This window comes from Bombus bifarius, unplaced genomic scaffold (assembly GCF_011952205.1).
Source record: "Bombus bifarius isolate JDL3187 unplaced genomic scaffold, Bbif_JDL3187 scf7180000008506_frag, whole genome shotgun sequence".
NCBI classification, from domain to species: domain Eukaryota; kingdom Metazoa; phylum Arthropoda; class Insecta; order Hymenoptera; family Apidae; genus Bombus; species Bombus bifarius.
The window spans coordinates 8161-24411 of record NW_022884694.1 but is presented as its reverse complement, the minus strand read 5'-3'; the positions used below and the strand labels follow the sequence as shown (position 1 = coordinate 24411).

At 36.8% G+C, this 16251-nt stretch overlaps 1 protein-coding gene across 1 annotated transcript; it reads right to left on the bottom strand.

The window, feature by feature from the left end:
• Positions 1–14073: 14073 nt before the first annotated feature.
• Positions 14074–15425, bottom strand: LOC117213154. Its single transcript, XM_033458504.1, has one exon. It carries the CDS (start codon positions 15423–15425, stop codon positions 14136–14138), a length of 1290 nt encoding a protein of 429 aa, XP_033314395.1. The 3' UTR covers positions 14074–14135.
• Positions 15426–16251: the final 826 nt, after the last annotated feature.

Here is a 16251-nt window from a genome sequence, read left to right as displayed (position 1 = left end):
GACTTTCTAAGACTGACTCTTATGATTTTACTTTCGATCGGATCCGATTACTTTCTTTTGTCATCCCTCAACATCCCCACCGTACATGCATTTGCTAGGCGTCCGCGATCGTTGCCACGTGCTCTTTCTTCTAGAACCTTCGGTGGAAGGACCGTTGGGATGTTGATGGTTCATTAGGCACTTCAGCGATATACATTGTCGCCGAGTGCTTTATCTCTATCGTCAGTCCGTCGGATTTGAAGTATGCCGGTCGTGACATATGTAACGATATATGGTATAACGTTATAACGTATTACTTTACATGATATAACTTTATAACGTATTACGTTATAACGTAATACGTTATATGGTATGACCGTATAACGTATTATGTTATATGGAATGACGTTATAATTTATTACGTTATATGGGATGACGTTATAACGTATTACGTTATATGGGACGACCTGTTTCTGTCTGGAGATTGATTCCTAATACAACGTGTGTCCCATTATATCAGCATCTCTAAAGTACAATTCTATGTGATTTCTAGGGAGAACAATACAACCGATCCACAACTTCGTCAGGCAAAACGTTTATCCCGTGACCGTGGCTACGTTCGGCGACCAGTTGTCACCTCGAACCCACTTTCGCTTTCACAAATGTCAAACAATTACAAATGACAATTGCTTAATTACAGTTATGATAAAATCTAGGCTAAAGCATTAGAAGGCTTCCTCAAAATTGCAAAGGGAAGGCTCCGGTTTTCCTTTCATCTCCGACATATATAATAACCTGTTAATAGCAGCGTTCTCTTCAAGTTAACTACCCTTATTATCCCAAAAGAAATAAGGGATTGAACGATTCGTGGCGTCGATTAGTCAATCGTAACGGGAATTTGCGACTCCCGTTGGCGCACTTCCTCGAGATCGCGTCTCCCCACGAACGTGCGAATTTACATATTTAACAATATATATATGGCGGGTTAATGTTGAAATTTTGGGTGTTTGGGCGTTAATTTTAGTTTCTTTACATTTTTTTCCTTTAGGAATACCTGCACTTTATCATTTATGGAAGTTTTGTTAACAGAAACGAAAAATTTAGAAAAGATATTGTTAAGGAAATTCGAGGATTTGGGAATACAAATTATTTACTATATTTCCATATAATAGTTATACACCTATATTCCTCTCTCAGGACGTCTTGCACGCACGCTGGTTGCCAACCGACTAGCCTAGATTCTTCTAACATCTGGCAACAGTCTTTTGTCTCCACTGAGTCCTTGACGCTCTGTAACCCTTACACACACACTCTCATGTACAGTGTAAATGTATCACTTCCCTAACACGCCTCCTTTCATTTATACTGTACACTTAATTTTATTTACATACTTGTCGAATTAACAAAATATTTAACATTTATCGCTTTCTTTACATTTCTCTTATTTTACATTCATCCATGACCTAAACCTTTCAAATTTCTCTCTACACAGTGCCTTCGTAAAAATATCCGCAGTGTTTTCTTCTGTACTTATTTTTATTATGTTTATCTTATTTTCCTTTACGTACTCGTGAACGTAGTGGTAATGAACTTCGATGTGTTTAGAATTTTTTGTAAAAGTTCCGTATTTTGCTATACTCATTACTCCAGAGTTATCCTCATAGATTTTTACAGGGTTATCGTCTACATTTACATCGAAGATTTTCATTAGTTCTCTGATAGTCATTACTTCGCTCACCGCTTCCGATAGAGCTACATACTCTGCATACGTCGAGGCTTTTGTCACACACCTTTGTTTTTTAGACTTCCATCCAATTACATTTCCATACAATCTAATTACATACCCAGAAGTCGATTTCCTATCTATATGATCTCCTGCCCAATCAGCGTCCACATAACAATCTATCGTTTCGCATTTTTCATTTCTTTTATAATGTAGCCCTAAATCTCTAGTCCGGTACAAATATTTCAATATTCGCAAGGCATATTTAAAATGTGTCTCGTTACAACAATCTTGAAATCTACTCAGATAATTCACACTATAACTTATATCGGGTCTGGTATTTACACTAATATACAGCAATGCGCCAATTAAATTCTTGTAACCAATGTCCTCTCTATTTATCTCAGCTTTTTCAATTTTTAGGTTGGTCTCCATAGGTGTACAGTACAATTTGCTGTTATGTAATTTATATTTGTTTGCTAATGATTCTATGTATTTCTTTTGGCTTAATCTCATTTCATTTTTTAAATAATCATACTCTATATTTATTCCAAGATATTCTTTTACTTCACCTAAATCTTTCATTTCAAATCTATCAGTTAATAATTTTTTTACACTTTGTATCTTCCCTTTGTTTTTACTACAAATCAACAAATCGTCTACGTATATTAACAAATAAACAACATTTTCTCCCTCTCCATAAGTATATAGGCACAGCTCTATATTGTTCTTTTTAAAACCTAATCTCGTCACATACTTATCAAAACAATCATACCAGTCCCTCGGACTTTCTTTTAACCCATAAAGCGCTTTCGATAATTTACAAACTCTATTCGTTCCGTCCGCATATCCCTTTGGTTGATTTACATATACCTCCGAGGTTACTTCACCATTTAAAAAGGCAGTTTCTACATCCATTTGCTCAATTATTAATCCATTTTGACAACAATATGATAGCAATATCTTAAAGGTCTGATTACTCGCCACTGGAGAATATATGTCATCGGCTACGTTTCTTTGTTGAAATCCCCTTACCACTAATCTAGCCTTATACCTGTCCTCTGATTTTTTCGTGTAAACCCATTTTACATCTAATACTTCTTTGCCTTTTACCCTTTCTACCAATTTCCAAGTTTTATTCTTATAGAGACATTCTATTTCCTTATCCATAGCCTGTTTCCAAACTTCATTATTTTCGCAACAAATCGCCTCCTCAAATGTACGAGGGATATCTACTTTACAATAATTTGCATGAATCTCGCAAATATTTTCCTTTTCTGGATACCTTACTGGAGTTTTCTTAATACGTGTAGATCTCCTAGGAGTGTTTGAGCTTTCAATACTACTATTATTTTCATCTTTCCTACCTTCTAACTCTTCCTTATCCATACCATCCAATGAATAGTTATCTTCGCTATCATTTCTATCTGCCTCTAATGAATTTTCCTCAAAACCGATACATTTAGTGTCTGTCTCAATGACCTCTACATGTCTAGCTATTGTTATTTTCCCACCTAATAAGACTCTGTATCCTACTTCACTATATCCTAATAGAATTCCCATATCTGCCTTCTTGTCCCATTTGGAAACTCTTTTTTGTTCTGGCCTTCTTACAAAAACTTTACTACCATATAGATGTAGATTTTTAACATTTGGTTTTTTCCCGAAGAATATTTCAAAAGGTGTCTTTCTTTCTATAGTATTCGCTAATATTCGATTTTTCAAGTATGCCGCTGTACAAACTATTTCCGGCCAGTACCTTTTATGTACTTTCGCTTCCGCTAACAAGCAACGCGCCATGTCCATCACTGTTCTATTATACCTTTCCGCTGTCCCGTTTAATTCATGTACGTATGTTGGGCAATTATTTATTCTTATACCTTTATCCCTAGCAAATTTATAAATTCGATTATTTAAATATTCTTTACCATTATCGCATCTTAATATTTTTAACCTCTTGCCCGTTAAATTTTCGGCTTCATTTACGAACTGTACGAAAGAATCAAAGACCTCATCTTTTGATTTTATACAATAGATCCTAGCTATTTTACTATAATCATCGATAAATGAAATGAAATATTTTTCTCCATTGAATCCGGTGGTCTTAAAGGGACCACATACGTCCGTATGAATAATTTCCATTATTTCCCTAGCCTTAGTTCGATTATTTTTGAAAGGTAAGTTATGCATTTTGCTTTCTATACACACCCTACATTTCAAAAGTTCCTTTTCAAATTCATTCGGTATGCCAGTCACTAGCTGCTCTTTACCCAAAATCTCTAAATATTTAAAATTTACGTGTCCTAGCATCCTATGCCATCTTTCCTTTTTACTCATACCACTACGTTCGGCGCTGTTTACTAAGTGCTTCTTCCCTTTCAATATACTTTTTATTCTATATGTCCCATTTTCTTTGAACGCTACAGCTGTAAGTTTATTATCCTCATCTATTATTTTCGCAATATTTCCTTTGGAAATAACCGTATTCTTATTGTCTGTTAGTTTACCTAAACTAATCAAATTTGCGGACATTTCTTTCGCGTAAAATACTTTCCTCATATTTATTTTATTTTGTTTTCCGAATGCTTCAAAATAACTTATAACATTCCCAACTTTTGTCGCTTTTATCGGTCTATTATCGCCTAAATATATATTTACCGGTTCTTTTAGGTCGATAGATTTATCGAAATAATTTATATCATTAATTATGTGATCAGTACAACCGCTATCTAATAGCCACACTATTTCGTTCTTACTTATCTCATTCGTCTCACTGCTGTTTGCTGCGTGCGCCGTTGCTATCCATATGCCTGCTCTTGAGTTTCCATGCTCGCCCGTGCCGGTTGTTGATTGACGATGAAAGTTTCCACGTCCTCTGCTCGTATTGCCTTTGTTCCCTCTTCCTCTGTTTCGACCACGTGTTGGCCCATGCCAATAGCCGTTACTGCTTCCCGCTTGGACGCCATTTTGACACTCTCTCGCAAAGTGTCCTAATCTTCCACATCTGAAGCATCCTTCCTTTTTTGCAGAAAAGGCGTTGGTTTGCCTTTCTCCTCGATTGGATTTATTTTTCTTCTCTGCTACCTCTATTTTATTTTTTACATACGCTACCGTTTGATCCTCTTCTTTCAATGCGTCTATTATGTCCGCTATGTAGCTGTATTCTTCGGGTAACGTATTCAGCATGTAATTCAGCTTTTCCCTCTCACTTACTTGTGCGCCCGCACTTTTTAATTCATTGATTAATTTTTCGAAATCGTTAAAGAATGATGCTGAATCACTGTAGTTCTCCAGTCTTATGTTTTCCAATCTCCTTCTGCATACGATCTGCAGTGCCGTCGACTCTTTCAAGTACATTTCATCGAACCTTTTTATTATATCATACGCCGTTTTTCCTTCCCTAACATACTCCAATTGTCTGTTCGATATTGCACTATAAATTATATTAATCGCCTTCAAATCCTTTTTGTCCCAGTCTTCATCGTCTCTTTCGTTCTTCATTCTAGTTGTAACAACCTCGCATTCCTTATATTTGAGAAACATCGTGATTCTTTGCTTCCACATTCCATAATCCTCACCATCGAATATAGGTACCATGATTTCCGATCTCTCCATTTTAATTGATTCTTCTTTTTTTCTTTTCTTACTCAAGCGTTCCTATGTGCTCGAAGTATATTTTTTTTCTGAAAGTTTGTTTTTTCTTTACTGAAAACTCACTCGCAAGATCGTAACCACGCACTAAATATCTTGCAAAACTAGTAACCACGCTCTGCTACCATGTTAAGGAAATTCGAGGATTTGGGAATACAAATTATTTACTATATTTCCATATAATAGTTATACACCTATATTCCTCTCTAAGGACGTCTTGCACGCACGCTGGTTGCCAACCGACTAGCCTAGATTCTTCTAACATCTGGCAACAGTCTTTTGTCTCCACTGAGTCCTTGACGCTCTGTAACCCTTACACACACACTCTCATGTACAGTGTAAATGTATCACTTCCCTAACAGATATGTATAATCAAGGAATCTCAGGATAGCACACTTAGACTGCAGATTTTTCTGTATGCAAAAGTAAGTCAAAGGAAGAGGATGAAGTTTTCTTGTATAAGGCTTTGTTTCTGCTTGAGCTAGCTTACAATCAAATACGTTCAGTGTGACAGAGTATCGACAACTATTTCAAACTTTAGCTTTAAATACAAAAAGTTTACGCGCAAAAATAAGCTGAAGAAAAGAAAAATGTTTTTTTTTTCTTGTTTGACGTCTTATCCTGTCTGGCGGTATGGAATTATTCTGCAAAAGCCTGTATATGTACAGAGTATATAAAAAATACACTTATTTGACCGGACCACCCTAATTCTACAACTCTGGATGATACAGTTTTACAAACGTCTACTCATCGCGAGGACCAACTTGCCAACTTTTCAAAATAAGCTATGAGTCGCAATTGAACCGTTTTCTGGAGAAATGACGTTGAAATTCCATTGGGTCTTACATCGAGATTATTCGCAACAAGTTTATATTTCGCAGTCAGGTAGAAAGTAAGCAATGTGATATTAACGAGAAAACGACAAGTTTTCGTTAGCAGGTGGGATAGCCCGTGATAAACAGAATGGAGCAATCAGCGTGATTTCACATTATTACAGAATTATCTACTGTGTGAAAAAAGACTTTCAAACAAAGATTCTGATTTTATTAGCTTTCTTTTAGAATAAATAGAAAATAAAATTTGTAAATAACAATTAATCTCATTATTTTAAATAATATATTTAAACTTGTTGAAATTGCAAATAATTTATTTCTGTTTTTTAACATTTAAACAATTATTTAAATGAAAATTTATTTAATAGTGCCCAGTATTGCGCGCAACACATTTTTGGAACAACGAACAATTCGATAGTCGGTAATAGAGATAGATGGCAAAATAATTGGATTTATTGGTAAAATGAGGATTAAATTGATTAAAAAAAGTAAATTGATTAAAATGTATACAAATCCTACATATACAAGAATAATATCTTGCACATCATGGTATCCAAATATACTTTCCCAGTAAAGTTCCATTTGATCCTCGTGCTAAGTAGCATACGGTGCCAGCAAACGTCAATTTTTACAAAATTTTGCATGAATCAATCGATCCAGAGGCTCCGATCCTCCGAAATCACGCTAGTGGACACTTATACGCCCTGACACTTTTTATACATGCTGTACATAAAAATATATGTATCGAAAATGTTGTTATTTCTATACTCAGAGGTAAGATCAGAGTAGTTATTATTTTATTGAATGGATAAATCTATTACACCGTTCTGAGCCAAAAAAAGCCTTTATTGCACACGCTTACAAAAACTAGGGATAAAAACAAAAAAGCATCTTAAGCCTATCGATTAAATCTATCGATTGTAACTAGCATCATCCTCTAGTTACTATTTCTTATCACTAACGCATCTGCATATGGATGGCGAGCACGAACTCACGTTGTCATTCTCAACAGAAACTTTGATACAAAGTACGCAGATTTGTGTATAAATACATTACGGTTGAAAAATTGTTGAATATTTACTACTGTGTATCTGTTATACTTGATCGTTAACACCTGTTTTTTTCGCCTGCCTAACTTACTATCCTCAAAACATTATCAGATTATACATTTTGTTCGGCTGATAAAATGGAATTTCTTGGAATTTAGAGCTCCCTTTACATTCACTTGTTATTGTACGAGTATTTTGCTCGTTCACCAGCCGTTCACTCATTTTATTTTGCAATCGTGACAATTTGATGCTGCTTCTCCACTCTGTATAACGTGTTACCTACAAACACCGATATGTATATAATCTGATGCATTAATTACTATACGATACACCATGAGGACGTTAATACACGCAAAACGAAATAGATAAAGAGTATCTGCTAAAATTATAGCTATAATATATAATATAATATATAATATAATATAATATAATATATTTTTGTTACAGTCGACTTCTCCAAAAGTCAAAAGCTTGTCTTGTTATTGGCACGTACCGTAAACACTCGACTAATTGCGTATTTCTTAAAGCTATATTTCCCCTCTTTACAACTTTTTTACGAGATTAGTTTGAAATCAGCCCAATTGATAAACCATTTCAATTTTCAATCTCTATATTCAAAATTTATTATAATCAATTCTATTTTAGTTTTTGCTATCAAAGGAACATAAATTGGAAGTTGAAACAAAAAACATGGGTTCTAATTAAATATTACTATCTGCTTCTATTCTTAATCGTTACGAATTATTTATACATTATTACCAATTATCAATTGTTTATTATACATTGCTCGTTGCATTCACCCTATTACCCCTACACTTCCGTATCATCAACCATATTGCTATCTTCGAATAATTTTCCTCAAACGCAAAATCTCCCACATACCTAACCTTTTAATTTCAAAGCTAATTAATTCAGGGACATCTTCGATCTTTAACAAGTGTGTATCCTACCAATGATTAGCAGCTACTCTTCATTAATTCATTAATTCATTGATTCAATCTGTAACGTTTCGAGTATGTACATCGCATGTCGTATCATTGTATCGGTATTGTATCTGTTGATTCGAAAGATAGCTGGTTACTCAGGTGGCTAAATTGATCTCGCCATAGACGAAACTTATTTGTGTGTCCATCTATGTATATATAAAAGATATACACAAGCAAACAGATAAGGCAATCGAGAATCAATGGATTCAATAGCCGGTAAATATTTACAAAAAAAGGAGATACCGCCGATTTTGACATTTTTTAAATATTTTGTTAATGTTATCAGTTTGAGTAAGATTTTATTCGAGGATTGCCGTTCATTAAAAAGTTAATATCAAAAAAGTTCAATGAGTCATTTGCATTTAAGAGAGTGTACTTAGTCAGATTCTTAGTAAACACTTATCCAACAGCCGATCGTTTAGTAATTTTCGATTCGATTATTCGTGTTCGTTTTTTCGTGTTCGATAACGTTTTGCAGAAGAAGATTCGATTCAATGTTTGTAATATGTCGTGTATACAATTTTAATAATTACATTCGATAATTGCACAAAAATCGGGACTGAAACGTTACAATTATGGTGTCACGTCGATTCGGGGTAATTTCACGTTCCGCACGCAAGGTGAGAAATTCGTACTTAAATTTTGATTGTTATTAGAAAATTTATTGAACACTGACAGAGTAACAATACAGAATGGTCAAACAGCACAGTAAAGAATGTTCTTACAACGACTCGAGAGGTACTTTTTTATATCAAGGACCCGGCTCCTGTGGAGGGGCTATCGCTGGATGCCGGTCACATAGGGTTTCTATTACTGCTTAGCCATCATTTTGCTGACCAAGGTATGTGAGGCATAACCATCCTTTCGTTGCGTTCTCACGACCACCGTGACATTCCCCCCTCCTTAGCTTCGCTTTGCTCCGCTAAAGCGTAAGGCTCTGATGGGGCTTCTAAGTTGAATGGTCCCCTCATCTTCGTCTTCGGTGATATTTTGGAAGGTGACCGTCCTTGGTACTGTTGATGTTTGATCGATCCTGTTTACGCGAGCGGTAGGGCAGAGTATTTTGATACGTACATTTTTAGGAAATGATCGGCGTAGACATTCGAAAAGTTTACATTTGTACATTACATATATTGTTCCTAGTCCTAGGGCTATGATTCCTAATATTTGTAGTGTGGATATGCCATATTCCTTCAATGAATTTATGCGTCGCTCAAATTGCAGGGTACTGATTTGTGTTTGTAATGTGTCGAGGTTGGCTTTATATTGGTTAAAATTGTGAGTTACTTTTGGAGCTGTTTCTAATATTTTCTCTAATATTGGAACATCTGTTTCTTCGAAGCTGTATATGCTATTCTTAAATTTGGTTTCGTAAGAGATATTTTTATGTGATCCTCTTATTTTCATAATATTATGATCGTATGTGATTATGCATCCGGTTTTACTGCTAATTAAGCTTGGTTGTCTAATTTCTAGGATTTTATGTGTCTTACATAACACGTCGATTTGTACATTTTTCGCAGGAATAATAATATAATGGTTTTCCGTCTGCAAAGGTACGAACGTCAATTCTTCCAGCTTGAAGACAGCAGTCGGGCAAGTTTTGACCGTCTGTCGATTAGTAATTAATTCTGATCTGCATTCAGGTGAATTGATTCTATTGTGACTCGGTTGAGTTCTTTTACAAATGTGGATGATTGCCGTTCGTTTACAATATTTGTTTAAGTAGTGACTATCGACAAAGGTGTATTGTTCTGAGTCGGTTAGTATCAAATCAGTTTCTATTACGGGCGCAATGAATACAGAGTTTTGTTTGGAAGGTATCGGGTAAATTTTAGTTATTTTCCATTCATTGTTTTCCAAAAGCGGCACAGTTATTGTATATATAAGTTTGTTATCTCTTATCCATACCTTTAGTTTGCTTAGATCTAGAATTAGTTGAAAGTTTTGAACTGAAGGTTCGATATGGTTAGTCATAAAGTTTTGTCTCGTTATTTGGTCAAGTGTTTTTAAGAATTGTTCGGGTTCTATAACTTGTGGGTTTATGATTCCTTGTTTCCCTAACATAACAGTGTTAAAAATTTCGTCGATGTTTATATGGAGTTCTGATATGGTAGATTCGGTTTGAATTAATAGGGAGACTAATATTTCGTTTTTTTCATTGTGGTTTTCAATCTTGTGTATGTCGTTGGCTAAGTTTTCAAGTTGATTTGTTTTGGTATTGTCTAGCACGCGTTTGATGAGTGCGGTTTGGTTACTAAGAATTGTTTTTATTTTATTGTTGGAATCAAATAATGTATCGATGTTCTTGTTAATGAGTTCTAAATCGTTTTCGTCGAGAGTTCCGAATAAAGTTTTGGATACTGAGCCTATGACATTGAGCAATCCGCGTTTGCTTTTATAACGCAATAATAATTTGAGTTGCCGAGTCAGGTTTTGAAGATTTCTGTACTTAAATTTTAGGCTGCTTATTTCTGGTATGTAAGCGCAAAGTGGTTTATATTGACGGTCTATTAAATCTATTACGCGTTGTAATCTATTAACTTGGTCAATTGGATCGTTAAGGCCTACTATAAGGGTGATATCTATTTGTTCGTTGTACAGATAGCAATTGTCAATGTGTTCCAGGAATATGTTGGCGTAATTCAATGGTTTTACTTCTAGATCGCTTCTAATGTACTCGAGTGTTATGATGATCCATATTATGGTCTTCTTCCTGAAAGGTAGGGTTTTAGCCTGTTACCGTGGATTCTTTGCGTGTGACCGTTGGAATATTCGATAAGATAGGTGGGTGGATTGGATGAGAGGATTTCTGCAGGTCCTAGCCATTCGTGGTCTAGCTTGTTAGTTTTGTGATCGTTATGTACCCATACTTTATCTTTTACTCGGAATATCGTCTGTGTTTTAATAATTTTTCGCATTTGATCCCTCTGGTATCGCTTTTTGTTAGATTCGGTAACTCGTCTTGCTTTAGCTATATAGGCGTTGTGTCGATTTTTCCAGAGGTTAAACAATTGTTCTCTGGTTAGGCTAGGAGTGGTTGATATTGAGGATGGCATGTTAGCTTGTCGTCCAAATGTTAGTTCGAATGGGGTATGTCCGGTCGTCTCGTGTACTGAAGTATTATATCCCATGCATATTAATTTTAAGTTTTCATCCCAGTCGTTCTGTCGGTCGGTCGTACAAGTTCGAATAAGGTCCTTTACTACGGCATGCGTTCGTTCAAGGGATCCGTTAGATTGTGGATGGAAAGAAGTGGTTTTTATGTGTCGGATTTTGAAAGCCCTTTCAAATGTGTCCATCAATTTACATACGAAATTTCGTCCCATGTCCGTCAGAATACTTTTTGGTGCGGAAAATATGTACACATAGTGATCCAAAAGTTCGTTAATGATTGAGTTGGCTGTTTGGTCTTTTAAGGGTATGAGGATGAGATATTTGGTTAATTGATCTTGGATAGACAGGATAAACTGATTGCCCCGTTTGGTTTTGGTGAGAGGTCCGAATATGTCCATTGCGATTTTGTCATTAGGATTAAGCGGTGTGTCAGTTATCATAGGTTGTTCCTTGGCCCTGATACGATTTAGCTTTTCTCGTTGGCAGGTTTCGCAGTTTTGTATGAATTCTGTAACGTCTTGTTCTAGGTTTGTCCAGTGATGGTGCTCTTGTATTCGTTTCACGGTGCGGTGTATACCTAAGTGTCCTACTAATTCGTTATGATTTTCGCGTAGTATCGTTTGTTTTTGTTCGTTATCGTAGTCTACTGGCGGATCTTGTCCAAATATTAATTTAATTTGAGGGAATCTAGTTGTTAGAAACCTTAGCATGAGTTGAATATTTACCTTTTCTAACGTGCTGAAGCTATTGTCGTTTATTCCTATTTGTAAGCGTCCGGTTCGGTGTTTAATAAAGTGTTTGGTTAATTGACGCAACCAATGCTGTTCGTTAAAGTCTCCCAGTTCGGTCTTTGTAATTTGTTTAAAGTGTGGTCTGTTAGGTTTTTGGGTTATCGGAGCTGGGGTGATATTGATTTTCCAGTCTATATACTCGTCATAATAGTCCGGGTTTTCTACATTGGGTTGGATTTCTTCATTAGTGATAGGATACAATCGGGATAGAGCATCTGCAGCTGTATTTTCTTTTCCTTTTTTGTATTCGATTTCATAATCGTACTCCTCGAGTCTCAAACGCCATCGCATGAGTCTCGATGAGGGGTCTTTAACATTCTTTAACCATTTCAAGGCTTGATGATCGCTTTGAATTTTAAATTTTCTACCAAGTAGGTATTGTCTTAGTCTTTTGATTGACCATACTATTGCTAATAACTCTTTCTCGGTTGTGGAATAATTCTTTTCAGGAGGGTTCAAAGTTCGGGATATATAACAGCATGGATGTCCGTCTTGGGAGAGTATTGCTCCTAACCCTTCGTTACTTGCGTCTGTTGTTAATGTGAATGTTTTGTCAAAGTCTGGATATTGTAGTACAGGGGCTTCGCAGAGTTTTTGTTTTAGTGTGTCAAATGCAAGTTGTTGTCTATCGGTCCAGTAGAATGGAGTGTCCTTTTTTGTGAGATCTGTCAATGGTTTTGCGATTTTAGAAAAATTACGTATAAATTTTCTATAGTATCCAACGAGTCCTAAGAATGACTTTATGTGGGTCGCGGTCTTTGGTGTTTTAAAGTCTTTCACGGCTTGAATCTTTTTGGGATTAGGCTTTACTCCTTCCTTTGTTACTACGTGTCCTAAGTATTCTAATTCCGGTTTCAAAAATTCGCATTTGTCCGGTTGTATTTTTAATCCTAAATTTTGTAGTCTGTCTAGTATAATGGCTAGATTTCGGTTATGTTCTTGGATGGTGCTCCCGAATATTATAATGTCATCCAGGTATACGAAACAGTTATTTCCTATTAACCCCCGTAGCGCGGTATCCATCATACGTTGAAACGTCGCCGGTGCGTTTTTAAGGCCGAAGGGCATGCGATTATAGTGGAAGTGACCTTGTGGGGTTGAGAATGCAGTATATTTTTTGGAATTTTGCTCCATAGGTATCTGGTGAAATCCTGACGAGAGGTCTAGGGCCGAGAAAAATTTAGCTTTGCCTAAGTGCTCGAGTATTTCGTCCGAATTTGGTAAAGGATACGCGTCTTGGTCTGTTTGCTCGTTTAATTTTCTAAAATCTATAACGATTCTCCATTTTTGTTTGCCTGATGCATCTAATTTTTTTGGAACTACCCAAATTGGTGCGTTATATGGACTGTCCGATGGTTCTATGATTTGTTTGTCTAACATGTCGTTGATTTGAGTCTCGATTTCCTTTTTATGACATTCGGGCGGTCTATAAGATTTGATGTTTATAGGTTTGTCTGTCTTGAGTGTGATTGTATGTTCTGTCAAGTTGGTACATGGTAATGAGTCTGTTTCCATATTAAAAACGTCTAAGTAATTGATGAGGATTTTCTCAAGGGGTTCTCGAAGTTCTGGATCAATATGTTTGGTACGTATTATTTGTGCGAATTTATTAATTTGGCTTAGTTTATCGGGTTTCTCTATTTCGTTTGTAATGTGACAGATTTGCTTACCAGTGTTGATGAAACATACTGTTGTGGGCTTTCCTTCGATGTATTGGGCTGAGATTAGAGTTTCGCCTGGTCTTATCTTGCTATCGGTTTCCTGGAATGGTAATATAATTTCGTCTAAGGTTAGTTTATTGTTAGTGACGCTGTATTGATACTTTGTAAGGAATGGGAGTCCGATTATTCCATCTTCGATTAGGGGAAAGTTGTTAGGGACTACGTAGAATTGATGATTTTTCTTGAGCATGGTTAAATTGCAAATTTTGTTAGTGGTATGTTTGTCACTTCCCATTAGGAAGGTTTTTGGGTTAGAAGTTTGGACGTTTAGTGAGGCTTTTTCTTTTATAAGGTTGATTCCTGCTCCGGTATCGATGAGGAATCTGGCTCTTCCTCCGTCTCTTCGTTGCAGTACGATTGATAGTAATCTTCCGGTGGTGGTGCAGTTAACTCGAGGTAAGCTTCCTCTGGGTTCTCCGTTGTTTGGTTTACTCGAGGTGGAATCTTTCCTTGGCTGGCGAATGGAAAATTTCGAGAGTAGCATTTTTCGGCTGTGTGTCCAATTCGTAAACACTTTGGACACTTCGGTTTCATGCGGTCGTCTAATGGTCGGCTAGGTAGCTGAGCAGAAGTTTGTGGCTGTGAATCGGTAGTAGTTCGCTTGGATACTAATGTAATGTTGTGAGATTGATTCTTTGGGCGGTTGGCAACACGATTTGCTTCTCGTAACCATTGTTCTCTATCAGCTGCTAGTTGTTGGGCAAGGTTCAGGTTCTTTGGATCGCTAGATACCACCATCTGTCCTATCTCGTATCGTAAGTTGAGCAAATATGTTTTAAGTGCTTCGCGTTCTTCAATATCTATAGCTACGCGTCGTTCTGTTGGTGTGCGGTTTTCGTTTTGGACTGCATAATTTAATTCGTTTAGCTGTTGTCGGAATCTGGAGTTAAAAGATTGTACACTTTCTGTTGCCCCTTGTTTTAAATTCTTTAATTTGTCCCTACAGTTGCTAATAGTTGTTGGTGTTAATACGTGTTGTCTTAAGCATGAATATAAGTCTTCGAACGAGTTGATTTTTAGATATCGTATGTTTCGTTTCGCGTTGTCGGTAATCTTTTCGATCAGTATGAGATCTAATAATAGCTCTCTGTCACTTGCCTTGCACCTAGCTCTTGCTTTGCGGACCGATAAGATGAAATCTTCAACGCCTACGTCATCTTGACCAGGTAGTGTCTCGACAGTTCGTATGGCCTTATCTGCCTCGAGCCCTCGATCTTCGTTGTAGTTGTTTATTGGTTTAATCGCGGCGCGGCTAGATGCGGCTCGTGGTCTTTGTGACGTGTTCGGTCCGTCAGTTTCGTCATCCGTTACGTTATCAGCAGCGGTTTCTAAATGGGCGTTTATTTGCGACTGGTCAGTCTCGGTGTCGTATTTTATTTCCATGGTTTTTGCAAGATCGCGTATTTCTTTAGAGCGATTTCTATCGCTAGTTTCCGCAAATTCTTTTATGTTTTTAATGTTTTGATCGGTGCTGTTTCTAAAGCTTCTAAACTCGTGAGTTAGGCTTTCATATTGTTCAATCAAGGTAGCGATTAGTTCGTTTTGTTTGGCGGTACTCTTGTCAGTTGGGTTCATGCTGAGAAATATGACACTTTCGGCGGAAGAAGAGTCACTATCTTCAGAACGTATTTCAGGCTTACGGTTTCGATAATGTACGAAAGCCAGCTTACCGAGATTCTTTGCAGATCCTTCTTTTGATCAAGGAGGTGACCGTGGTCCTTCGCTGTAGAATCCGTAGAGTTCCCGTTGAAGTTTCCTCTTGATGTGATGAATGGATCCTGGCGGGATCGCCAATTTTGTCACGTCGATTCGGGGTAATTTCACGTTCCGCACGCAAGGTGAGAAATTCGTACTTAAATTTTGATTGTTATTAGAAAATTTATTGAACACTGACAGAGTAACAATACAGAATGGTCAAACAGCACAGAAAAGAATGTTCTTACAACGACTCGAGAGGTGCTTTTTTATATCAAGGACCCGGCTCCTGTGGAGGGGCTATCGCTGGATGCCGGTCACATAGGGTTTCTATTACTGCTTAGCCATCATTTTGCTGACCAAGGTATGTGAGGCATAACCATCCTTTCGTTGCGTTCTCACGACCACCGTGACAATCGCACTACATTTTTCCACGTCTCTATTCTATTCTCTGGATGATCTGAATTCTCGAGCAGTCGAGTGACGATTGATCTGTACAATTGATCGATTTCTTTTTACTACAGACATGCAAGAAATTCCGTGTTGGAGAGCGATGTTGCGAGTTCGAGTGCCTGGACCATATAAAGAACATTACCGTAACTGGTAAAGTTTATGTCGTTGATGATAATAATTCCTCCACGACTCAGCAACAAGAGCTACTCTGGGTGATGAGCTTAATGGTGCTGTTGCGGCTATTTTAATTTTT

Excerpts from the sequence above, each read along its gene's own strand:
- LOC117213154 (XM_033458504.1), bottom strand. The coding sequence starts at position 15,425 with ATGAACCCAACTGACAAGAGTACCGCCAAACAAAACGAACTAATCGCT.